At 37.0% G+C, this 26,225-nt stretch overlaps 1 protein-coding gene across 1 annotated transcript in view; it reads left to right on the top strand.

Moving 5' to 3' along the window:
- Positions 1 to 24,310, top strand: part of BICC1 (BicC family RNA binding protein 1) — a 109,259-nt gene extending 84,949 nt beyond the window's left edge. Inside the window, exons 8-21 of the mRNA XM_037400683.1 lie at positions 155 to 406; positions 4,095 to 4,226; positions 5,337 to 5,523; positions 6,057 to 6,215; positions 6,588 to 6,784; positions 7,049 to 7,190; positions 8,289 to 8,445; positions 9,842 to 10,007; positions 11,360 to 11,399; positions 12,072 to 12,226; positions 14,561 to 14,717; positions 17,246 to 17,406; positions 19,640 to 19,739; positions 21,301 to 24,310. Of these exons, the coding sequence (XP_037256580.1) occupies positions 155 to 406; positions 4,095 to 4,226; positions 5,337 to 5,523; positions 6,057 to 6,215; positions 6,588 to 6,784; positions 7,049 to 7,190; positions 8,289 to 8,445; positions 9,842 to 10,007; positions 11,360 to 11,399; positions 12,072 to 12,226; positions 14,561 to 14,717; positions 17,246 to 17,406; positions 19,640 to 19,739; positions 21,301 to 21,431 (2,136 nt within the window). The 3' untranslated portion in view covers positions 21,432 to 24,310. The remainder of the gene's footprint in view (positions 1 to 154; positions 407 to 4,094; positions 4,227 to 5,336; positions 5,524 to 6,056; positions 6,216 to 6,587; positions 6,785 to 7,048; positions 7,191 to 8,288; positions 8,446 to 9,841; positions 10,008 to 11,359; positions 11,400 to 12,071; positions 12,227 to 14,560; positions 14,718 to 17,245; positions 17,407 to 19,639; positions 19,740 to 21,300) is intronic.
- The last annotated feature ends 1,915 nt before the right edge of the window (positions 24,311 to 26,225 follow it).

Here is a 26,225-nt window from a genome sequence, read left to right on the forward strand (position 1 = left end):
GCTATCTGTTACCTTTAACGAATCAATTGGTGGTTTTAAGCAAAACAGAATTTTCTGTCTTGAATGTGGAATGTATGACAGCTAAGGGAACTGACTGAAAAATGCTGTATGCCTATGGGCGCTGTTACACCTGTTTCTTGCATTTCCCCCGCAGGAAGGAACAGCCATGCTTTTAGAACACCTAGCTGGGAGCCTGGCCTCTGCAATCCCTGTGAGCACACAGCTAGACATTGCAGCACAGCATCATCTCTTTATGATGGGTCGAAACGGCAGTAACATCAAACATATCATGCAGAGGACCGGTGCTCAGATCCACTTCCCTGACCCTAGTAACCCGCAGAAGAAATCCACTGTCTACCTCCAGGGCACGATTGAGTCTGTCTGTCTTGCCAGGCAATATCTCATGGTAAATAACTTTCAGTGAAACTTACTTGAAAAAAATGCCAGATTACAGAAAGTATGCTTATTCTGCATGTATTTATGGGTCAAATATAAGTTACCCTTAGAGAAGAAGGACTACTATACACGTTGCCAAAAGCTGATTCAGTTGAGTGCTCTGTTGTCAGTGTTTGTGAGTATTTGTAGTTATCCAAAATATTTGACATCTCTGGTATCATGATTTGAAAAATTATCTTGGTAATGCAACATAAGCAGTTTAAATTTATGGTAACACTATGCTTCTGAGTAGAAGGCAGATTTTTGGAGGGTTTTGCTGTTGTTGGGTTGTGGGTTGTTTTGTTTCCCCAACCTCACTTTTGGTAAGTAAGTTTCTTTTGGAACAAGTGGCAGGAATTTCTTAGTTCCTGTGTAGGTAAGTTTCCAAGGAAACTGGGGACCTGTAGGAAATAATTACTTACTCTGCAGTATTACCTTCTTTTTAGTACCATACCCTCACTACTCTAAGGCCTTTTATAAAAATAGCTTTGTTGATGAGTATTATCATCATTATTATTATTATTTGTACAGATATTTGTTATATTGGTCTCTAAGCTTCACGGGAGCCTTTAGGCATTGTTGTAGTACTAATGTATGTACATGGCTTTTTATATGTATGGAGATTTACAAAAAAACACAAGGGAGGATTGGGTTTGAATTGGGGTGAACCATGATACCATTAAATTCCAGAAGTCCACATCTCTCTTGCGTTGCAGTGTGCCTTCCTGTATAGTGGAAGACAAAAACATGGTGCCTTTCTGTTTATATAGTTATGGTCATGATTATTCTAGGGTATTTTTGTCTGTAAATACAAAGAGAGAGCCTTACTCTATGTGTTTCCTTGGTGAGGTCTCAGTAGTACTTTTCTGGAGGTTCATGAAATAGAAGAAAGTGCAAACAAGCTGCCATATAAACATCAAAATACACCTTTATTCTAGAAACTTAGAATTATGTGAGGGCCATCTTCTTAAAATATTGAAGCTCATTTTAATTCCGAACACATCAGTACAGCTTAGTATCCCACATCACATCCACTGTATCACCCTTCAAGAACTGTGGTGACCAGGAGACTTGGTCTGTTTCAGCTCATACACGTGACATGCCCTGAAACTGTTTTGTAGATAAAATGAGTATTAAAATCCAGTTTTGTAGATAAAATGAGTATTAAAATCCAGTTTTGCAGAGAAGGAATATACCTTTTTAAACAGCGAAAAATTGAAAGGTTGAGGGAAGACTAACAAGATAAAAACTTACTTCTGAGTCTTAACTTAGTGGAATGAGTATTTTTCTGCTTCAGATAAAACCACTTAAATATGCCAGTGATGCCAATACCTACATACAGATAGATAGCTGCAGTCATTCTCGGCTTCGTTTGAAGTGGATTTCACCTGATTTGTTTTCTTCTTGGGCATTGCTCAATGGAATAAGATTACTGTGTCTGATTTCCTGCGAGGTGCAAGTCCATGATGGCGTCTTTGCTGTGGTCACCATTGTTGTTGTCTCCTGCCAGCTCCTCTGGTTCAGGCAGAGTAATAGCTGATGCTGTTTCACAACTAGGCAGCACAAGTGTCCTGTGGAATGGGAGAGAGGATTTAAAAATAGCAGCTCTGCGGAGTTCCTAGAAATAACTGTCTAGAAGCATCTGAACATTAATACAGAGAAAAGGAATACCACAGTGTTTTTCTAAACTCTTGAATTGTTGTCATTCTGAATTTCTGTAATTCTTATAAAAGACTAAAAAGAGTTTTACAATGTTAACAGAAAATGCAATTGAGTGCATAGACACGTCACAGCAGGACACATGTAATGTCCTGGTGCCATCTTTAAATATCGCTTAGCAGTATGTCTAAATGAAAACTTTAATATCAGCTAGTAACTAATGTAATTGAGAAGGCTATGGATTCTAGTGTGTAAACTGCAAATATCCTTTATCTCTGACAGGTATTGCAAGTGTCAGCTTCTAATGATCATCGTATTGCTTGCAGGAATGTATTCAACATGGTGGTGAAGACGATACTCGTAGCGATGAGGGCAAATTGCATATAGTAATTGAAAAATAAAACTTATGTAAGCAAGAGGGGTTTGGACTCTTGTTCTGTATTTTTCCCTCAACCCAAACCTCTTGATTTCGGCTATATATTAATTGTCACTAATACTGAGACTTTTTGTTAGTTTTTCATATAATAACGAGCACTGTACTCTATTTAATTATGGAGGATGTTGACAACATAGTTTTGTTTGCTCACTTCCTGTCAAAGAACATTATTTGGTCCTGTTCCTCTCATCATTATCATGTAGGTGCTCTAAGGATGCAATAAAAAAAACCAGTGGTGTAAGAGAAGAGCCTTTTAACATCCTTTATAAACATAACCTGACACGTCAACTTTGAAGTTCCTATATTTCCTGTTTTCTCTTGTTAAACCCTAGCTGCATTTTCATTCAGCAGGCTTTTGGTGAGACCTTCTGATACTACTTTCTGTAACTTCTTTACAAAAATTTTTGGAAAAATCAGATACGAAATGCTCTGAGCAGTTCTGTTATCATAAAATCCTTGATTATTGATTTCAGTGTTTTTAAACAGACTTTATTCATAGTTGTTCTTTTCAGAGAAGTTCACTTTGTGGAGTTAAGCTGTGTTTGTCTGTCTTCCTGAAGTCAAAATATTTTAAGATGCCTTGCTTTATTTTTCCTAAAGTTAGAATAAATGTAATTTAGATGTGGGAAGTACTGTGTAGCTATAGGTGGTACTGTGGACAAGTGCTGTTTACTTATAAAATGATACTGAATTAGTGATCTGAAGAATACACACACTAATTTGCCATTTTTCTTTCTGAAGTGAATGCAGGAAATTGATTACTTTACACCACTTTCTTGAATGTATTTTACTGTGGCCTTTTTCCTGACACATTTGAGACTGCTTACTTTATTATGAATCTAAATTATTAAGAAGTAGGATTTTCCAATGACTTTGTACCCTGTATTCATGTTATTTTATAAGAAGTAGTAATCTAATAATTTCTAGATACCATGTAACCATCGAGATATTTGTTGTTTCTTGGGTTTGGGCTTTTTTTTTCTAAGGGCATTTTTTTTTACTTAGATTTAATATTTCAAATGTTTCAGAAATGTCATTAGTGTCACTTAAAATGCCTATCTAGCTGATCCAGGACAGGGGAAGAGAAAGGTAAAAGTTAGGAATTAGGCAATCGTGATTTAGAGAATTTTTGTCAGAATTGTTTTCTTATCTCAAACATCGTTTAACTTGAGCTATTTGAGTGTGTGAGTCCTGCTATCAATTCCTGACAATATTTTATTCTGATTTGGTAGATAATAGTGGTTTCTTAATTTGAATCCTCTGGACATCTCTAAGTCTATATAAATAGCTAATGCTGGTTGTGTATGTGCTGATTGGGATTTCAAACATTCGACAGATCATTTCACCCTTATACCACCAAACTGTTTGTTCAGAATCCCAGAATAGAAAGATACACCTGTATTCTCGCATACAAGGAAATTACTTGACTTAAAATTTCATCCTTGCTGCTTTTTCTGTACATGTATCATGATGTACATGTGTTACAATCTCTGTTTCAGTTTATTGCTAACCTTTTCATGGGAAAATGTTGTATGACTTATGAATATTTGTCTTGTGTTTTCAGGGTTGCCTTCCCCTTGTGCTGATGTTTGATATGAAGGAAGAAATTGAAGTAGAACCACAGTTTATAACACAGTTAATGGAGCAGTTAGATGTCTTCATAAGCATTAAACCAAAGCCAAAGCAACCAAGCAAGGTTGGTGAAAAGCTAATGTATTCTTTTTAGGCTTTCATGACAATTTGTCAGAGTTGATGAGTTGACATAACTGCTGCTCATCCCTAAATTAATGGATCATAAAATGGTAAAAGGCATATATATATGTTCTGCTTGAAATACCAGTTTAAATATTACAACAGCTCTTCTTTGGTAATTTGGCTTTAATTAAATATTTGACAATACAGAGATTAACTTTTGTATGGAATATGCTAATATAATTTGTCTCATATTTTATTTATTTTATCTAACTAGAACTACTCTTGATTTGTTTTTAAAGAAATTCCTCTTAAATTGCAGCTCATCCATGTAACTGCAGTGTTCTTTAGCAATCAGGATTAAACAAACAAAAAAACCCAAGTCAAAAAAAACCAAATAATTTGACTATGAGAAGTCTGACTGTGTTTTACACAAGATGTTGAAAAGAACCACAAGAAACAGAATAACAAAATACTTTGAATGGGTGGTGTTCATTGTAAAATATTCAGGCGAGTGTGGGTAGGCAACTCTGTTATCTGTGTTGTTGTATGTAATGCCATAACAGACAAAAATTTCAAAATATTAAATGAGCATTCCATTCTGTCAGTAATTAAGGTTCACTGTGTAGGGATATATAAAATAATACAGTAACAGTGTAGAGAATGTATGAGAAATAATGTTTTTGCAATTTTCCAGGCATTTGTTACTTGAAATGAATTTAACAGATTCATTTAATATGAACAACTCTTTTGTCCACTTTAAGGTATAGACCTGAGATAAAAGAGAAGATAAGATTTTAATTAGTGATTCATTTCTCTAGATCCTGGGGCACTTAAGATTGAATATATCAAGTAGTGCCAAGGTACAGTAATTGTTTTTCTTAGATGGAAAGTTCTTTAATCATTCTTGTCGTCAAGTGCTGACAGAATCCCTAAACTTACCATCAAGGCTACTGAATTTGAATAGTTGCTAATGGACATTATCTCATACTGTCTCACACTGCTATGTTACTGATAGCAGTGAAGGAGTATTAAGAAGTTGCGTATTGCAGATCCGTGTTAGATGGTTGTTACTCACTGTTTTTGTGGTTTTGTTGTTTTTCTTTCCCTACAGTCTGTGATTGTAAAAAGTGTTGAACGAAATGCCTTAAATATGTACGAGGCACGGAAATGTCTCTTGGGACTTGAAAGTAGCGGAGTCACTATAGCGTCAAACCCCTCTACTGTCTCGTGCCCTGTTGGTCTGTCTTGTCCTGGTTTGGATATCTTGTCCTCAGCGGGGCTAGGACTCACTGGACTTGGTATGCATTATATTCTATATGCATCTTTTTTTTTTTTTTTTTATAGGTAGGTATTTGTTTGAAACTTAATTCACTTGTACTAGAAAGGAAGGACTAGATGTGTGTTTTGCATAAGGAATTGTGTTAAAGCGTTAGAGAATTCCAAAAGCTTCTAGCCTTCAAGGCCCAGTGCGGTTGCTTTCTTGTCTCTTAAGTGATGCTTCTTCGAAACACGCTGACAGAAGCAATAGAGGGGATACACAGGGATGGTGGGGCTGAGAAGCAGTTGGTGCAGACTCTTGTTGTGACAATATTTAGTCCGTTAGAAGGACATAAAGGATGCTCCAGTTCTTAGATACGATTCTCAGTTGAAGAACAAGCATTCTTATTGTAGTCTGTGCACCAAATCAACAGCAGGTTTAATGTTAAAATTTGTAAAATACATGTTGGTGCCATTTAGTGGGGTTTTGTTGTTTTAGTTTTAGTTGGTACTTTTGTGAAAAATGCTTTTCTGTAAGTCTTCGCTAAATACTCCATTGCTTAATTTTTTTCAGGCCTTTTAGGTCCAACAGCCCTGTCAGTCAACACCTCAACTGCTCCAAACTCTCTGTTGAATGCCCTTAATAGCTCTGTGAGTCCCTTACAGAGTCCAAGTTCAGGCACACCTAGTCCCACATTATGGGCAACATCTCTTGCTAACACAAATACCACAGGTTGGTACAAGTTAAATGTGAATTAAATGAACTGTGCAACACTTGAGTATTAAAATGACAAAAGTCCAGAATCATTCATTGTTTAGAACCTTAACAATTCTTAAATTTCTCTTCACAGATGAATAAATATGCAAATTGAAAGTTGTAACTTAATACAAACTTATGACATGCTGCCACATGCAATGTTTTAATTCGTTTTATATAGAAAACTGTGTTAACCTACAAAGTAATAGTTAGACAAAGCATTATGTTGTTGACATGCAGTTCTAATGGAAACTTCCTTCATGCTACAACCAAAGCTGCATAGAGATTTATGTAAAGTGCTGTAATGCCTGAGAAACTTAATCGGAACATGACCAAATTTTATTACAGGTTTTTCTGCGATTCCACACCTAATGATACCATCTACTGCCCAAGCAACCTTAACTAGTATTCTGTTGTCTGGAGTACCTAATTATAGTCAAAACACTCCATCTCCACCACCAGGCTTGACTCCTGTTGAAGTCCATGTTAATGGCATGCAATCAGAGATGAAAAAAGGCTCGCCTTCTTTAAATGGTCATGTAAAGGTAAGTAATATTATCTCTGTAGAACCAGATCCGTTTGTGATACACCTTTGCTAAGAAAAGCTGAAGAGAAAACTATAGACACATTAGTAGAGCCTTAAAGCCTCCAAGTTTAGAAATAGAACAGTGGTGTTGTCAACCTATGACCTAAAGATTGAAAAAATTGAATGTTCAAGCATATTATTCTTCTGCAGAGGTAGAAAGGGGAAATTCTTTCAATATTTTCTTAAGCATAACCATCACTTTGATATTTGACAATCATTTCAGACCTCAAATATCAAGTATGCCGCACTGTCTGCCACATCACTAGGAGAAAATGTGTTGAGCACAAACCACAGTGATCCGGTAAGACAAGCAAGTACTCATGGTGCCTCAGAACAAGTAGCTGCCAAGTCAAATAGCGCAGAAGGTAAGATTTTGACATTCTGTTCTTTCATCTGGTAATGTTTGTGCAGTCAATGTACAGTTCATGAAACAAAAGTGTAGAGATATTGCCTGTGCATTGGTTTTGCAACCATGTTGAAGGAAAATACCACTGGATCTGCCAGATTCGTTGTCAGAGAAAGTAAACAGAAGTTGTAGTGTCTGAGCTGCACTGTTGATAGAAACACTTTAAGTCAACATAAATTCACTTGTAACATTTAATTTATTACCTAAGAGCAGAGGGAAGTAACCTATGAAAACTCTAATATGTTTTACAGCAGCATAACTTCATCACTTAAAACAATCTATGCTGGTTTAAACAATGTTGTATTTTTGCTTTTTAATGAAAGGAAAAAGTGAATGCCTTTGAGAAGGTTATTGCAGAAAATTGTGTAGATCAAACCTAGATGACACTAGCAAACAGACTTTATTTGCATATTTCATAACAGTGTTTCGGTTATGCTGCCTTTTAAAGCTACAGGAACTAATGAACCGTTCCTGTCATTCTTGGAGGGAGGAAATGCCACTTCAAACTCCAGCAAACATGTGTAAAGGCCTTGTTTCCCTTGCAAATACTGATCAACAAGGAGATGCTGTTTTATTAAGGGTTGTGGTCATTTGAAATGCTGAATTGAATAAAAGGTACATTGCCCAATGAAGGTGGTGTTTGTAAGAACACGTTCTAAAGGTATTTGAACATCAAAAGAGGAGCTTTTACTCCAGCAAAAGTTATCTGAGCACCTGGCAAGTTTATTAAAACTGGATATAAAATCAAATTTGTTCAAAATACTTAGTCACTTCTGATTGTCAGTCTTCAGATTTAATGTTGACTAATATTACTTAAAATCTTTTGAAAAAGAAAGTACCTGGTGCATCTGCTATATGTGTGAATACTAACACCACCTTTGTGCATTCGAGCTTAGCTTTCTGACTTCTTAATCTTGGCCAAGTTGTTATCCTTGAAGACTACAATAATACTGTAAGGAAGAAGAGCAGATTTTGTTCTATAGTTGTCATTGCTTCAGTAAGTTCACTAGAACATAAGAGGGTTTCTGTTTAACTGTTCTCTTTATTGGTCTTGTAGGTTGCAATGATGCTTTTGTTGAAGTGGGCATGCCAAGAAGTCCGTCCCATTCAGCAAATGCCAGTGATCTGAAGCAGATGATGAGCTCTTCCAAACAGGCCTGTACTAAGAGACAAACGGTTGAGTTACTGCAAGGCACCAAAAACTCTCACTTACAGTAAGTTATATGTACAAATACAGATTAGTGGAACTTTTGCCGTGCAAAAATACGTAATGTGGTTTTGTACATAGAAGGGGTGGTTCAGTCCTAAGATACTCAGCTGGTATGAATTAGGCTTGATCTTTAGTCACATAGGTGATTTTTAGTCACATTAATATACCCCCCCAATTTGATAATTGCAAGCTTTGAATACTTTTTGTACATCCTAAGTATTTTTCTTTGGTTTGAAAAAAGTAAATGCATTTCCTCTCCCACAAAAATTGAGATTTTTCAAGAGGAACTTTTATTGCCTATTTCTAAAGGATAAATTTTTGCTCTTTCCTTTATTTATTGATTGCGTTAAGAAAATTCCTAACAGGCAGCCTTTTTCCTTTTGTGTGTACCTGAGGCTGTTTTCTTCTTAGAAAAATGATATTCAGGGCATAACAGCATGTTCTCAAACACTTGTCTCGATTATTTTTTTGTTTGGTTGTTTTTGTAATGAGCCAGCAGGGGGAAAGGCTCTTTTGAGTCACAGTATGTCTTGGCAACACAAGTTTTGTGCTTAACGCAATGTTTTGTCTGATCTACATAAAGTAGTGCTTTCACTATTCCTTTTGGGAACTGTTCATCCTCGCTCTTTTGAGATGCATATTTTCTCTTACGTTACTTACTGATGCTGTTAAAGCTATGTTATGTATTTCATTAATTCTATTCTCATTGTTTAGCAATCCAAGGATACCTGCTAACCGTGCTCGGTTGTTTGTATGTCTTGTTCTTGTTGTTGAGGATAATAATGCTCACAGTTTCTTCAAGGCATTTTTCTGGGATCGTCTACAGTATCTAAAACATGATCACTTTGCACTGAAATAAGAACTTACATTCTTCTAGAGTGGGCATAAAATGTGGCTGATTTTTAGAAAGAAAGGATTACTTTAAGAGGTGCTTTGGCTTGTAGGACTGCAATTACTGAAGCTTTAAAAGCAAGTAGACCCACGCTAACTTTCTTAGTCCCTATTATGCATCTCTCTTTATTCTATCTATTTATACTATCAATCTGTTGGAACTGATGAACTCCTGGCCTGAGCAAGGTTAAATGTCATGAAATCACTATGTAAGGATTGCATGTGATAATTCCAGGTACCAGACAGCTCAAATCTGAATGTGTAAACTATGCCTTGTGCATGATAATATAAGAAGCAGCAATAAATGCCTTGTTCCAGTGACAGAGAAACAAGTAAAGGGAAGCTGAGAAATTTGGAAATATTGCTAAAAAACACTGAGATGTTGTATACTGGCATTTCTTCGATTTTGCTGCCAAACCTCGCAAGAAAAGCTCGATTATCGAAATTGCATTGATGTTCACTGCTTGTGAAAAACACGACTGGAGTTAATAATGACTTTGCACCTGCAGTACTACAGAGAGGCTGCTCTCAGATGCAGAGTTAAGTGCTTCTGAAAGTCCCATGGCTGATAAAAAGGCTCCTGGAAGTGAACGGGCAGCAGAGCGAGCAGCAGCTGCCCAGCAGAACTCTGAAAGAGCACGTCTAGCTCCGCAGCCGTCATATGTAAATATGCAGGTACGTTTTCCTGAGTAAACCCAAATCTAGCGCAAAACTGGATAACTGCAAACTGAAATTGCCACGGAATGCAAAGGTGACTGACTAATATATGTACTTGTCATAACTGTTTCAGTAAAAGCATTTCCCAGCAAAGTCATTAACTCTTTCAGCTGAGAAGTGGGCTAACTAAAAGTTTTGAAGACAAAGAAGTCCTTATGCTTCAGCTGAATAAGAAAAAATTAAGTACAGAACATATTGGATAGCTATATTAGTCTATACAAGCATCATTGTATGTAAAAAATCTTACATTGTCATTCGTTGCTTTGAGAAGAGAGAATTATATCTTCAAAAGACACTTTACAACTCTTCATAAGCAGTGTCAATGGTTTCTTTTTTTTCTATAGCTACGGGTTCATATACAGGGGGATCATACTGCAGTAACTACACTGGTTTTGCTTTACAAATATGGATATCTTGTTTTTCTTTTTCTTGTACTATTCCTACTTGGTTAATTTGAGCCTACTACTATACTAATATATGTTATGGCAGCTCTTAGAGAGAGAGACCCTTTTGTCAAGCCATAGTAACAGAGTAGTTTTCAGTATAGATCTACCAGTGTGTGGGCATAATTGGACTGCATGGAGCAGTGGGACAAGATTAAAGTTAGTGTTTTACAACCCTTCTCCTTAATTATTTCTCTAGTGATTTCAAGTAGTGAATTCAACACTTTGGGCTAAATACTGATTTCTTTTGTAGTTTTGTGTGTGTTTAGACTCGCTAATCCGGAATTCAAAGTGTAACTTATTTAACCAGGAGTATTTAAACTTCAAATCTTCCACCGTCATAGGTTGTGCAAACACAAATATTTTTTTTTGCACTCTCAAAACATATGTTCTTTTCCTTTCAGAAGATGAGTGCGTGGGGAAGAACTAAACTTGAAAAATTATTAAAAGTAACTGTGGTGCCTAGATTTACTGTCTAAGATAAATATATTTATCTTTTTTGTACTGTTGAAAAATGCTTTAAATGCTAAGAACAGATGATTAAGGAAGAGAAACTATGCTTGAAAAATTTCTTTTTTAAAAAAAAAAATTAAATAGAATTTATACCTAAACATTCTGTAAATACTGCTGCAGCCTCACTGAAATGGATACCGGGTAGTTACTTAAAGTCTTTGTTACCTGTGTTTGAGTGAACATTTCAAGTAACTAAGGCTCTAACTGGACTACTATCAAATAACTGTGTTCAGGTTTCTTCTAGATGTATTCACTGGCTGCTCCAAAATCCTTGTTTTTTACAAAGAGCTGAGTACTGGGATGGCATTCAGTTAGAATGTCAATTAAGCAGTCTTCTGCATGTTTCATTTTTAGGCATTTGACTACGAACAGAAGAAGCTATTAGCAACCAAAGGTATGTGGATAAACAGTGGCTTTTGAGAAATGTGTTAGTACATGGCTGCAAGTTTTCTGAAGTTTCTATTTTGTAATTTGATTTTTAATCAAACCTAAAGCTGATAGTGAAACATTTGTATATTAGTTTTCATGTTGCAAAAACTTCTTAACACAAACATTGTATAAAATACAGTATAAACAGCTTGCAGATGGGATGCTGTCTGTGTGAGTATATTCATACGCAAATGATCCATGTTGTTTTCAGAGACCTCATAGCTGTAATACTTGATTTTATTTGGATGCAAATTAAACTTTAAGGTGTTTGTCACTAGCAAAGTTTCTCCGTATTTCAGGGATAAATTAAGTTACAAAATTGGTAAGGAGCTTAAGCATATATTTGACCCCGTTTAAAAATAAACCAAATACACCCACACCAAAAGAAAACCAGAAACCCCTCTTTTTGAAACAGATATAATTCTTCTGGCTTCCTTGCAGACCTATGGGGTTTAACTGTCTTTTGACAGAATAAATTGCCTTAAGGAAGGGTAGGATTCAAGCTGGGTAGCAAGTGGAGATGTTTAGTGTTTATGGTTAGGTGGGTTGAGGTCTGCTAGCATACATAACTTCAGGACTATCATCTCAATACCTTTACTAAGGCTGAGATTTACTAATCTGTGTCTGTTTCTTCCAGCTATGTTAAAGAAGCCAGTTGTAACAGAAGTGAGAACTCCAACAAATACGTGGAGTGGTTTGGGGTTCTCTAAGTCTATGCCTGCAGAAACTATCAAGGAACTAAGAAGAGCGAATCATGTATCGTACAAGCCATCTATGACAACTACGTACGAGGTATGAAAAACTGCTGTAGTGGAAGTTTATTTCTATTGAATGATACAGTTGTTTCTCTTGAGAAATAATTGTAACTTTTGTAAAAAGAAGTCTTGTAGCTTTCTTCTTCTGGTTCTAAATATTTAATTTTTTTTATGGTGGGAAGTGTTTCTTATGTAAATATTAAGGCATATGGAATACATGCAGCTCAGCACACAAAATTTTATCCACTTTCTAAATCTTATTCTAGCTTTATAGGAGTCTATTTCTGAAAATATATTTGTGTAAAGAAACTAAGCAACTTATGGGACCAAATGTCTCTATAGTTATAGACAAGTGGTAGAAATTTTGTGATGTAATTAAAACAGTGTGTATATAACAAACTATATAACACAAGTCACTGCATGGTGGAGCAGAATGTTAGAACAAGGAATAGCTGCAGCTCATCTTCTGTTGACAAGAGCTGTAGAACTGGAGGAGCTTTCTCTGTGTACTGTTCACTGGACCCAGAAATTCCCAGGGAGAAGCCAGCTTACAGCATCCAGCAAGTCTCTTCAGAGTCCTACCATGGGAACCTTCAGGGAACTTCTCTTCCTTTCATTTCAAAGCAGTTCTGAAGGTTTTTTAGTGCATTTCCTTGCTGTAATCTTTCCCAAATTCCATAAAGACACATCTTTATTTCTGGCCTACTTAACATAAAATGTACGTTTCTTCAGGACTTCATAAAGCATTTTCTCCAGATTATACCTATCTTTTAATGGAAAAGAAATACTCAGCCGTGGTAAAAATGTGCCTTGGTGTTCCCCATTTGACACGTGAACTTCGTGTCATTCAACTCCACGTAATAGGCTTGGATACTTGTAATGAGCTGCAGTAGTAACTAGGGGGAGAAAAAAAAGCTACAACCAGCATCTGCGAATGGCGGGGGTTTTTTACATACTTTCTATAGTGTTAGAGCTGGGGTGGGGGGTTTCTCCCAGACCATGACGCACTGCTAACAGTTACTAAGCAGGCATGTCACTGTAACAATGAACACTTAGGCACTTGAATTCTGCCTACTTGCAAACCACAGGCTTCAATCTCTCCAGTGAAATGATAGCATGTTCCAGCTCTGGTTTCCATTTTTTGGTATAAGCTATTGTGGAAACATCTGGGGAAGCTAAAAATCTTGGTTTCCTTGTATCCCCCTTCTGTTTAGCAGTCTTCAACATAACTTGTATTAGAGGCAGTACTGCCATGCTTATTCCGTACACATGCATGTTTGAGTCGTGCGCTGAAGTCTTTGAACAGACGTAGTATTGGTATTCAAGTCTAATGTCTGGGAAGTTAATTTGTAAAATAAGCTCACCAAACATCTTCACAATGGTATTTTACTGTGCGGCCAGTTTTCTAGAAACGTTGGATGACATTTGTTTTACTTCACAACTCGTAGCCATCACTACAATGTAATGTAATGTGGAGGTCGTGCTTTTTCTTACTCTTCTGTAAGGCTCTCTGTAAGCCTTTCTTCATTTGTTAATTCTTACTAACCATAGCTCACACCTTTGCAATTTTGCCAATAACAAGGAGATTTTGCCCTTTTTTTTTTTTTTCCCCCCAGTGATGTCAGTTTTCCTGAATAGTAGAAATGATTGCTGCCTCCTAAGTCATGTTTTTCAATTGGAATTTGTTGCAAGTGTATAGAATTAAATTATTCATTTGTCTCCACAGATTTTAGTTCATGTAAATGTGTGGTATTAATAATGTCCATCTTTTTTTTTTTGGTACATCCCCACCCAATTCCGTAGTTAACTGCTACTTTCAGGGGATACTATTCCTTATTTTGGAACATTCTGACCCACAGTGATGAGAGTTGATAATTCATATTTTACAGGAATATGGAAATCTATTTTTAAAAAAATCTGCAAATTCACAAACCTTTGCAGAACTGTTGTTCTATTGTATACAATACTGTTAGCGAGTTTTGTGTACTTGATGCCCTTTTCTCCAGATATAATGTGCCTTTATGTTCTCTTCCCCATGAAGGGTTTTAGTCAATAGACTTTGTCTAGAATTTGCGTGGGAATTTGATATCCTGGGATATTTTGGAAACAAACATGGAAATACTGAGCAATTTATTTTGAAGCATGGTCTTTAAATAACTTTGGCAAACTGCATATGTTCTGAGCACACCTGCTGATTTTGTGTCCATTTGCAATTATTTGGCTATTGATCAACTGCCAAAAGAATGTTTGCAAGCATTAAAAGCTGTTTTGTTTTGTTGTCTTTTTAATTGAGCTGCTTCAAAGAGAACATCTGAGTCACAATGGAATTTCTCAGCAAAACCAGCCCAGATTTTCTTTTTGTGATTTGCAGGGCTCATCGATGTCTCTGTCACGGTCCAACAGCCGGGAGCACCTGGGAAGTGGCAGTGAATCTGATAACTGGAGAGACCGTAATGGGCTTGGACCCACAGCCCACAATGAATTTGTGTCCTCAATTGGCAGCCCCAAACGGAAACAAAATAAATCAGGTTAATAATTTCTTATGATCTGACTAAAAAAAAGATAAAATATTGATATCGGTGAATATTTATTTTAATATAAATGTGTCCTGAAATCACTAGGGGTTTAAATTACTGGCAATTACCTGTAAAGTAAACTTCTTTACAAATTGAAAAGTGAAAATGTATGCAAGGTTGTATAATATGATACATAAATGATGGTCCAAAAGGAAAACTTTTAAGGAAATTTTTAAAATGCAAGACACTCTTGCTTGAAAGCTCTTGTCTTGGAAGGGGTTTTCCAAGGTGTACTGAAAACAGACCTATAGATTTTTAGATCAAGGTAGACTATCTCTGTTATCGATGCAACAGGTCTTTATTGGGCTATGTACTCAGTTGTGGATAAGTCTCAAATCTGTGGTGATACTGAATTTTAAGGCATAGTTCTCTTTATGGTGATAAAAAAGCCTGTCCGTATGTCTGGCATGGCCTAGCACATGATTTCTAACTCTGGTTTCTGTGGATACAGGCTGTATAATGTTTGATATTTACAGATTAAAATTTTACTTTGGTTGAACTCCTTGAAACTTAGTTTCATTTTTAAATAACTTAATATATGCCTTTGTGTAAGAGTGAAAAATGAAGGTAGAGAATACTGGTCCATGCTAACTGCATTATGGGGAAATTACTGTGGCTGTTTTGACTTTTTTGTGCATTTTTCTTATAAGGCTGAATAAAACCTAAATCGAGATTAACTACTAAGTACACATTAAAAGTTGGACATTGAAAGAAAGGATAGCTTCAGTTAGAGAAAATATTCATGGCTGGTACACTCGTGATTAGTAATGATTTTAAAAAGCACATTAGCTCATCTGAATGGCTGCATACCATATTCTAAGTACTCACAGATCAGAAACAATTAAAAGTTTCTTTGAAATCCAGCTGTTGATGTTTCCAAGGTAATTGGACAAAAATGGAAGCTCTAGGTTAATCAAAACACATAAGGATTAAATTGTATTTATATATACATTAGAAGAAAATTAGAAACGTGAATACATTGACAGCGGGGAAAGCTGTTCTATAGCTGCTGTAGCTTTCCCACAGAATGAAATATGCAGAGGAAGAACAAAAGAAATACATTTGTTCAGCCAACTCATAGCTATTTACCTTAATGCATAATAATAATAATGTGCCAGAGTACTAAAATGAAGTCTTTATGGACACAGTTGTATAGTAGTGTTGAATTTCTTCTTTGTTTTTAAGATAATGCTTCCTGACTGCACCAGTATTTCTTAATACTGAGTTTTCAATACATGACCTTGCATCGTTTGCTCCGAGTACAGGATCGTGAACTTCTGTTTGGGTATTTTTAGCGTGATCTTACTCGGATAGTGAGGAAATTAAGGCACCACCTTTTTAAGTCTAAAAAAATCAGCTGAGTTATTGCTTCATTTGTCAAAATGGACGTTCCCATTTTCAACATTGAGCAGTTTGCTGTATTTTAAAACTCTTTTCCAAAATGGAGCTGAGGTTTGTAGAAATTCTCTGAATTGTAAATCAAATCTCAAATGCTTCTAGGTAGTTTGTGCCCAGAAAACGAGAAATGTAGCATAGCCAGTTGTGAAAAATGGTCGTTTTCACATCCTATTGGCGTTCTATAGTGAAGGCCATAGCAGAAGTCTCTGAGGCAATCTTAATTTACTCAGCTGGGAAAGTTTCCTTTACCTCCTGCAAGCCTCTTACACATTCACTGTTACTCTTTTCTGTGTCTGTAGCCCCCTTTACACAAAAGCCTGACGGACTCCCCGGGAGCTATCCTTTTCTTATGCAGCATGAGGAATAATATTTATGAACTATGTGATTACATCCTATCAGTATGCACCCACAGAGGAAGGGGATTGCGCTGCTAAACTGGTTTACTTGGGTATAATAACCTTACTCTGGAAACTTTTTTTTTTTAAAGATACACCTTTTAGGAATGTAATTTAAAATTGTGTAGGGAGCGTATTTCTTCTGGTTTTAATCTTTTATAAAACTATTGCATTTGGGTTTTGTCTGAATTATACTAAAATAATGGCCAAATCAAGTGGGTATTATGTAGTTCCTTTACTAGGAATTGCTCCAGCATGGTTTTCTCCCCATCCAGACCAAAGAGGGCTGGTTGCATTTGTGTACAATGGTGTTTTCTCCAGTTGAATATTTTCAAAAAGAGGAGAGGAGGCTGAAGAGGAGGAAAAGCAGCGAGGTCTTGCAGCTGTTCCTATAAGGAGTTCCTTACTTCTTATACTTACTTATACTTATGACAGTTCACATAATGTGATTTTATTGCTTAAAAGATTTACCCAAATATCTTTCCATAGAAAAAAACCCTAGAATTTAATTAACAAAAAATTTCCTCTAAGCTGTTCATTCTGTCAGAGCACTGAGAAGCTTTTTTTGCTGAATAATAAAATTTAAATGTTTTGTTAATTTAATGATCTAATTGAATACAGTGTTGATACGACAGAAAACTATGCTCTTCTGTGATGTGACTAAAAAGTGCACTTCTTCCCTTTCAGCTGAACACTATCTCAGTAGCAGCAATTACATGGACTGCATTTCCTCGCTGACAGGAAGCAATGGCTGCAACCTGAACACTTTGTTTAAGGGATCTGATCTGCCTGAGCTCTTCAGCAAACTTGGTTTGGGCAAATACACAGACGTATTCCAACAGCAAGAGGTTAGTGTTCCTGTGGAAGACACCTTTGTGTTTGTAGCATGATTTCCAGCAGTAGTTGTTCTGTGTTTTGACCAGAGCCACTAAGAAGTCTCACTTTGTGACAGGATTTTCTGTGAGCTGTTCTTTCAAAGCTGTACTATGTATCTAAGTTTCCAGATAGCCAGCCTGGACATGAGTACTGTTTTGTCCTGAACCTTTGATTTATACTTAAATAATTAAACTAGGGTTTCAGATGTTTTTCTTTCAAAGAAATTTAAACCTTGGCTCCTACTTGTAAACTAGGATGCTAACTAGAATATAATGGCTTTTGGTCAACTTAGTGTTTGGGTTATGGAACTCAAGTCTGCTTTCAGGAGTAGTGTATTTTTGCAGCTGATGTTGAGGTCACATATTCATCCCTTGCTTCTTCCTCTACATGCCAGTTGACTTTGATCCGCTCCCAGCAGAGGGATATATGGTCAGTCATCTGTGTGAGCTTTCCACATCTGTACCAGCTAATCACAGTTGGTAGTATTTCGTACCTGTAGAATACTGCGTAGGTAGAATCAACTTGGTTACCTGCAGGTGGCTTATTCTGGTGACAGATTTAACTGTGTCACAAAAGTACAGTGAGGCCAGCTGCAAGACTCTACAGGCTTAGACACAGAGCCGCTGAGCTTGTCCTGAAAGCACTGTAGTTGTATGTCGGAAGTTGTGTGTGTCACACCACTGGAACTGAGTGTACTAGGGAGCAAAACAGGTGTCTGTGTGGTTTGTGTCAGTATCTCATGCGGTACAGGAGAAGGACGACAGCTGGATTTGGCATCTTACTGTGTTCTGGACCCATGGTCTGCTTTGCATCTTTATGCACCAGTTGTTGGTCTTGGATTTGCACCTGCATGATTTCTCCTAATAGACCACACCAAGTGGATTCTTGCACAGATTGCCATGTCATTACGAGTACCTTGTCTGTGTTCACGAAGACCAAACTCCAAGAGAACCTTCCATTCATGTTGCGTGAGTTGCTGTGGTGTACCAATACTTAGCTTGAGATTTGCTTCCGTGAGAGGAAAACTGCACATAGCAAGGGAACATTCCAGTGTGTACTACATTATTCCAAGGGTAGACATGAGGCAAATTTCTACCTTCTCCTCTTCACTAAGTCACTCGTGTGTGTGCACTCACAGAATCATCCCGAGTCCACTGAAGCGTCTTGCTGCTGTCTCAGCCCACAAGCAGCTGGATCTGCTGCGTTGCCTGCCAGAATTTCTTGCCTCCCTCCAATCATGCAGTTTAAGTGCTGCAGGGGAATTTTATTCCTGTGCACAAAAGTGCGTAGGAATTGGCTGCACCTGAGCTAATGAACTCTTTTTGGATTGCAAAGCACTGGCAGGTGTAGGATAGACACTGGCATGGGTTTGCCTGTAAACCAGTTTGAAAGTGGCCAGGTCAGTCCTCAATCTGAACAAATAAATCCAGCTGTGCCTCAGTTCTGTGTACAGCTCCTCAGGTCCATCTTCCCTGTACTTCCATGCATGTTAATAATAGTCATATTATCCCATCATTAATCCTTTCTTTTTATCATAGCTACTCTCCTAAAAAGGAGAGATGGCTGTGTTGGTTTCTAACACTAAAGATGGCTTTTGTTTGATGGGTAGGTTTTTGTTTTGGCTTTTCTTACCTCAATTGCTGATGAGGTGTGAGATGGGCCAAGTAGTTTGGCCAGAGTGAAAACTAAACAATTTGCCACTATGTTTCTTTGAATTGTATTGGGAGCAAAAAAATCTATAAATATACATGGTTGCATCCACTTTGGAATGCTGGGATATACTCTCTGCTTTAATTCAAATGTGTTACCGGTAGTTGAGCAATCATCTTCTGCTAACCTCCTACAGTCTGAGGCACCTGCTATATCTACAAACACGTAATACCTGACTGTTCCCAAGTACATTGTAGCAATTGTGGTAAATAATCAAAATCCCAAGAGTCACAAATAAGATTATTTGATCTTTTGTGCTCTTCTGAAACTGCTCATTTTTTAGCTTATGTGTCAGAAATGCAGAGTAGCAAATTGAGCACCTGTGTGAAGAAGCCATTGGAAAGCAAAGATTACTGCATTTTACAGCTACTCTGCCAACCTATTTGCATGTAAACAGCAAGAAAAAAGTTGTGAAGCTATTCTGAACCACATTCATGGCTTAATACTTTGGGGGAGAGACTTGTTTTGCATAATTTTCCTGTTTCTTTTTACTAGATTGATCTGCAGACATTCCTTACTCTTACTGATCAAGATCTGAAAGAGTTAGGAATTACCACTTTTGGTGCCAGAAGAAAAATGCTGCTTGCAATCTCAGGTAAATAACACAGATTATCACTTGTTGATTTTAAGTATTGTTTGTATCCTTCTCCAGTTGTGTGTTTAGGGTTGACAAAGGATCTTGGAAAGACTGAAAAGGAAGAATCTAGTATCCATAGGTCATACTGGCCTGCCCCTCAGAAGGCAGTTAAAACCAGCCTTTATAGAGCTTGCACATTACCAAGTAAGATGTCAGTCGCGTAATGCTGTTGCCCCCCTGTAAAGCTGGAGCTTGGTAAAATGTTTGTTTCCTAGCAGACTGTGAACTTTCTTTTATGCCCAAAACTGTGGGTCCTAGAAGCTCTGGGATTACAGACTCTGCAGCAGAGTCTGAACCGGCACTACATACCAGTCAGAAATGGTACCAGACAGAAAATCGGTTCCCTGTCCTCTACTTTATTGCTTAGCAGAGCAGTCATCATACTGGGAAAAACTTTCTGGTTTTTGGAAGGACTTTGGTTTTGTTTGGGGTTTTTTTGTTTAAGATTTGTTGGGGATTTTCCCAAGGCCAATTGTTTCTGCAGAATGCATAGGTTTTAAAAGAAGCAGCAACTCTCATTTGGAATTTTTCCAACCCACTTTACTTAAAAGGTCGTCTTACAGCCTCCATGCAGAAAGATGAAGGCCAAATGTGATTTCTTACAATTTGTTGTAGTAGTAACTAGATTTTTTCCTAATTGTAATAAATAGCATGAGATTTCATATTATAGTAGTGCTCTGTCATCGTTGTCTAGGCAGTGAATCTGTATCAGAGGAAGTGTTTTCTTCAAATGTTTCATTGTAACACTAGATCATTTTTCTCCTGATTGCATCTCTTCTACTGATGCCATTAGTGAATGTTTTAATGCATTTAAAATGGTGGCATAAAGAGTGTAGAGATGCAGTGTACTTCGCTCAGTAGCAGTCACGAAAATTTATGTAAATCTTTCAGTGATTTGTATCTACCATGAAGTTTGTTTACAGGAATAGAAAAGTAGGGAAAGGAAAAACATTTTGGATGAGCAGTTGCTAATACAAGCTTAGAGTACATGTTTGAATGAGATGAGCATCTGTTTTTTCTAAAAGTCCTTGTTAAAATATTGCTTCAGTGTTGTGTTTAAAATAAAGAATTTGCAGTGAGAAATGATCAAGATGCTAACAAGCTTTTTGTCCTCTCAGTTTACGTTGCATGGTAGTGCTGCAGCCGTACATTCTGTTTGCATCTACCTTCAGGAAGACTGCAGCCTTTTGAGTATTGTAACATAACCTTTTAAAAGCATTTTAGCTATGTCAATTTGATCTAAATCAGTGTTGCAGAACATTATCTACTCCACACTGTATCAAAGCCGAATAAGAATTGCACCAAATAAATGCCTGCATCCCAAGCATCCCCTCTTAACCTGTTGCTCTTACTATCCTCCTGTTGAACTGTTAAATTGAATAACTACCTCAAAGACACTTTCCATTCATACTGTTCTGTCTAAAATATTTTGTTTAATTGAAGTTTTGCCTTCGGTTTAGATGAAAATATTGAAATTAATTTCTGATGAGAAATTTGGTTTTGTGTATGACCTTTATAGAACTGAATAAAAACCGAAGAAAGCTCTTTGACCCATCAAACATCCGTGCCTCCTTCCTGGAAGGTGGAGCTAGTGGAAGACTGCCGCGTCAGTATCATTCGGACATTGCTAGTGTCAGTGGTCGCTGGTAGCAGCAAGTTGTGGCTCAGTCAGCTGTAAAGATGGACATGGCAATCCTGTGGACAGCCTTCACTGCACACCACCCTCTGCACTTTGGGAGTTTGGGTGTCAAGGACCAAAGCGTTTTGTCTGCACAATACTGTGCCAAAAAACAGAGAAAACACTTTTTTTTTTTCCTGTTGTCTTTCAAAACACCAAATGTGGGTTACGTTTTACTCATGTAGATTGGACAGAATTTGCAATAATAATAATAATGATAACATAGGATTCTTTGTTTAGTATTTTATTACCTATAACTATAATGTATGCACTGAATTTTTACTTTGTTGAATGAAGGAAGACTGAAGAGCTGGGATGCCAGAGAGCATAGATTTTGGTTTTATCAAGATGGATTTTTCTGGTACTGCTTAAAATAATTATTGAGGTCTTTCTGCACTTTACATGTTCTGATTTCTTGTCCTGTGGAAATTTATTTCTTTCATTTCCATATCAATTTTTATATTGGCACTAATCAAATTTTTTCAGGTGTTCCTGCATTAAGTCACATCTCACTATAATGGTACTAGAATCTGGTTCTTGAGCAGATTTTTCCTTCTCTCTCTGTCTCCCTGGTAGTTATCTGAACTGAGTTTTTTCAAAATCAAGCCACCTGGTAGTGGACCAGTCCTTTCACGCTCTTACGAAGCAGTCTAATGCTGCTTGCAATACTACTCGCTCACTGTAACAGACGCAATGAAAGACCAAAATGGACCTTGTGGTATTAACCCTTTGCAGTCATATTTAACTGCTGCCTGTTACGCTAAAACTGTTTTTAATGGTTGTCTCAAAGTAAAGGGCTACTTTTAGTACCCTGCCACTAAAGGACACTTATTTATATCAGACTTTTATTTTTAGATTCTGTACACCTACAATACCTAACAGATTAAACTGATCTACTGCAGATTTATGGTAGAGAATGAAAGGTATTCATCAAAGTCGAGCTCTGGGCTGTCAGTTTGATTAAACAGACAACTAATCTAACTTGACAAGACAGCACTGTTGCCATGTGATAAATGACGCATATTACTTACATGACTATGCATGCAGCAATTAAACGACCTACATAAAATAGGTGTAATAGCATCTGTTTTGTTCAGTCTAGATTTGTAATTGTCAGCTGCAGAAGTGTTTAAAACTCTGGAGATGAACTATTTCTGAAACAAGTTATGTTCAACAGAAAGAGTCCGTGTTGTAAGTGGCTAGAGCTAACTATGGCGTTCTTATACTGTGAAAGTCCAAAAAATTTGGCAATATTACTCCTCTGTCCTTACAGATGTCTTGTTATGGGTTTATGAAGGGTTTTGATATAATGAAGGAATTCATAAAGTGCCTCTTTCTGCAATGCAATATGAAATTTCCAAGCGTTGATTTGTTGAAAAGCATTCCCATAAGAAAATGTTGTGAATTACCTCTACTGTAATATAATTATTTCTGTTAAATGTACAAGCCTTTTGAGATGGACATAAACCACTGTCAAGTGCTCTTAACAGGAGGCATTAGAATAACATTTACAGTAGTTGGTTTTTATGCAAAAATGGGTGAGAAATATTTTGACACTTTCCTTGGATAATTCTTTCTTTTATGGTGAGAATACAAAGTGATGTATAGAGAAATTTGCACACACAAAGGGAATTTAAAGAAACCGTTACTTGAGGGCATAGATGATTGAGCAATAATGTAGTTTTGTTGCGGTTAGCAAAAAATAACTGCTCAGTACTAATTTCAGCCATATCTGCTTAATGGTGTATAGCTGGGTGACTTCCCCTGTAGATTAAGTAGCAGTTACCTTCCTCTGGTTTTAAAATTGTATTACAGATCTGAGTGATGTAAAACTGCATCTTGTATGCACGCAGTTGTTCACTTCAAAGTTACTGTGCTCAAATGCCAGAAGTTGGTATCCACATATCTGAGATATTTGTGTGTATGTGTGTTACACGGGCAAGAGCAACGTCATGGAAACCCTTGTGGAAGCCACACCTTATAACTCTATAACTATTGACACTTGTGCTTATTTCTAAGCATGTAGATAGTTCCATTCACATGGACTATTTACGTGCTTACAGATAAGCTGCCATTTAAACGTTTGCAATTGCAAGACCAGTGTTTGAAAATCAAATTGTATTCAGTCATGTTAATTTTATAAAATATTTTTTATGAAATAAATATTCAGCAACACTTTGTACGGAATTTTCTGCAACCCTTTCTTGCTTATTTTGCCTAAACTTAAAGCATCAAAAAACCTTTACACTCTTAGATTATTTTATTTTTTTTTAGTCTTTCATAAGTACATACTATGTATCTAGACAGTACTATACTGGAAACTGATTTTATTACAGTATTAAGTTGATGTGGTCTTCTGCTGAGCAGTGCTTGTATCATCTACACCAAAGTGAAGAATTTCCCATTAACAATGTTGTCTTTCAATAGGGCTTCACACACACAAAAAAACAAAACACACTGGAAGAAAAAGATTTCTCACTTATTTGATTCCACAAAGGGAATATGACAGTACAGTGTACCATATTGTTAGTGTTATATTATGCACAAATATTTGACTTGCTACATAAAAATGTTAGTTTAAAATCTGTGCCTTAATAGTGACCAGTTATCTGTAAATATAGAGCAGATACAGATTGTATTTTTGTGGGTTGTGTCCTTTTAGTGATTTTTTAAAAAAAAAAAATAAAAGATGAAATTAAAACATTAAAAATGGGAATTTTCAAAACCAATCAGTGTTGCATAAAATAAATTTATATAACTCCCTTGTATTCTGATCGGTTAATGAAGTATTTTTTTTATATAGAACCAGTTCCAGGGATGCTTGCTTGTTAATAAAATATAAAAAGCAGTATATGACATAATTGCAACATGTTTCTTTCACATGCTAATGCTCCATGTGTTGTACTGTTCTTTTTATATCACATGCAGTGTGTTTGTCTGGCTTTTAAATGAGAACACTTCTTTGAGATACATCTCCTAAACTCCTTTCATATTAATTTTTGTCTCTGGTTCAATTCATAACAGGTATTAATGGTTTGGCTTACATGAGTTTTATTCTTTCTTTGGTCTTCCTGTTTTAATGGCTATATATGTTCTGGCCTGGTCAGCAGGGTATTGTATGTGCTCTTTCACGATGGTCATTATATTATCACTGCCAGTGTAGAAGTGGGGAAAACCGACAGGGATTCTTTATTTGGGATGCTGGCTGTGCAGCCAGTCAGAATCTAGCAAGAGGCATAGCTTTCACACTGAGGTAATATGTACATATCGTTACATCAGTCTTGTCTGTCTGCTTGACATGTAGTGATACAAGTTTCGTATTATTTATTCAGTGCATTCAGGCATTTAATTATTCCAGCCTGATGTGTTTTTCTGTGTTAACTATTTTATACGCATAGGTCTCCGCTTAAATTTCAGTATTCCTGGCTCACTGACCTTTTAAAAATAGGTGAGGGATTTTTCTGAATACCTACTGAGAATTGTAGATGTGGGAACAATTCTGGGAAGGAAACAGATCACCAGAATCTTCTGTTGAGGGCAACTGAGGGGTGTGGTGCTGAGTACCAACTCACAAGGCATTGGCGTGAACTGAGTGGAGATTACACAGACAGGTGGACTTGCAAATTGTGCAGCATTTCTGATGCCTGAGGAATAGTGAGCTCCAGGGCTCTGAACCAAGATAGTTTCCTTTGTGGACCATTTGTTTGGGAATATTGCTTCCAACAGACTATGATGTGGCTTCAGTCAGCAGAGTGGTAAAGATGGTGTGGGAAAGAGGAGGAACGGTGATGCAGCATCAGAGCTAGGTGGCCGCTCTCCTTGTGTGAGCAGTGTTCCCAGCAGCTGGCGTGGCACAGCGTGAACAGGGCTGCCCCTGAATAAAGAGGCCTCGCTGTCCAGGTGTTCATCACCTCTCTCTGCTACCAGGCGGAAGAGCAAAACATGATTTCCAGTCTGAAGAGGAAGATGTCCACTGAGAAATGTTGCCAGTACAGAAAACAGGTGGATTCTCCAAGCTGTGTAAAGGTTAAAAGTGGGACCTCTGTCCCCGCTCCAATCAAACACTTGGTGGAGGATACTTTTTTTCCAAAGCCCTGGGAAACATGGTTACAGAAGGTATACAAGTACTATTGCAGGCTAGTCAGGAAAGGTGTGGTAGGCAAGGATATTCAGAAACTTGTGCTTGTACTGTGAAGCTAAGAAGTATTTGATTCCAGACAAGTCTGGACACTGCTGGAGCGACCTTTTATCCTTCAAGAACTGGCTTGCTTTGTGTCCCAGACATCTGAGCAAAAGAAAAGCTTGGCTGTTATTTGGAGTTGCTGCAGAGTTCTTGAGGATTTGTGAAGGTGGAAAAACAAATGGACTTCAAAAAAACTTTGCAGTGTGCATAATTGGTGTCTACAGTGTTTTTGACAGCTTATCTGACATTAGAGAACTGTATGGACATGCAGGCAGCTAGGGAAAGTTTACAGACTTCCTGAAAGGGTTAAAAGATAAGTGAGCCCTAACTTTGAATTAGGGGTAGTTGTAAGTGAGGAATATGTTGTAACCTGAAAAGCACACAAACTTAGGCTTTTGGTATAAAATGCCTTTATTCTTCTTAAATTTTCTTAATTTTCTTTTAAAAATATTTAAAAAAAAAAAAAATGAGGCATTTCTATATCTGAAAACTAAACCCAGAAATTACAAGAGGCCTTTTGCAGGAGATCTGCCATTGTATTAAGGGAAGTTTGGGGTTTTTTCTTGGTTTGCTGTGCTGCAGA

This window comes from Falco rusticolus, chromosome 9, assembly GCF_015220075.1.
Source record: "Falco rusticolus isolate bFalRus1 chromosome 9, bFalRus1.pri, whole genome shotgun sequence".
Lineage (NCBI taxonomy): Eukaryota > Metazoa > Chordata > Aves > Falconiformes > Falconidae > Falco > Falco rusticolus.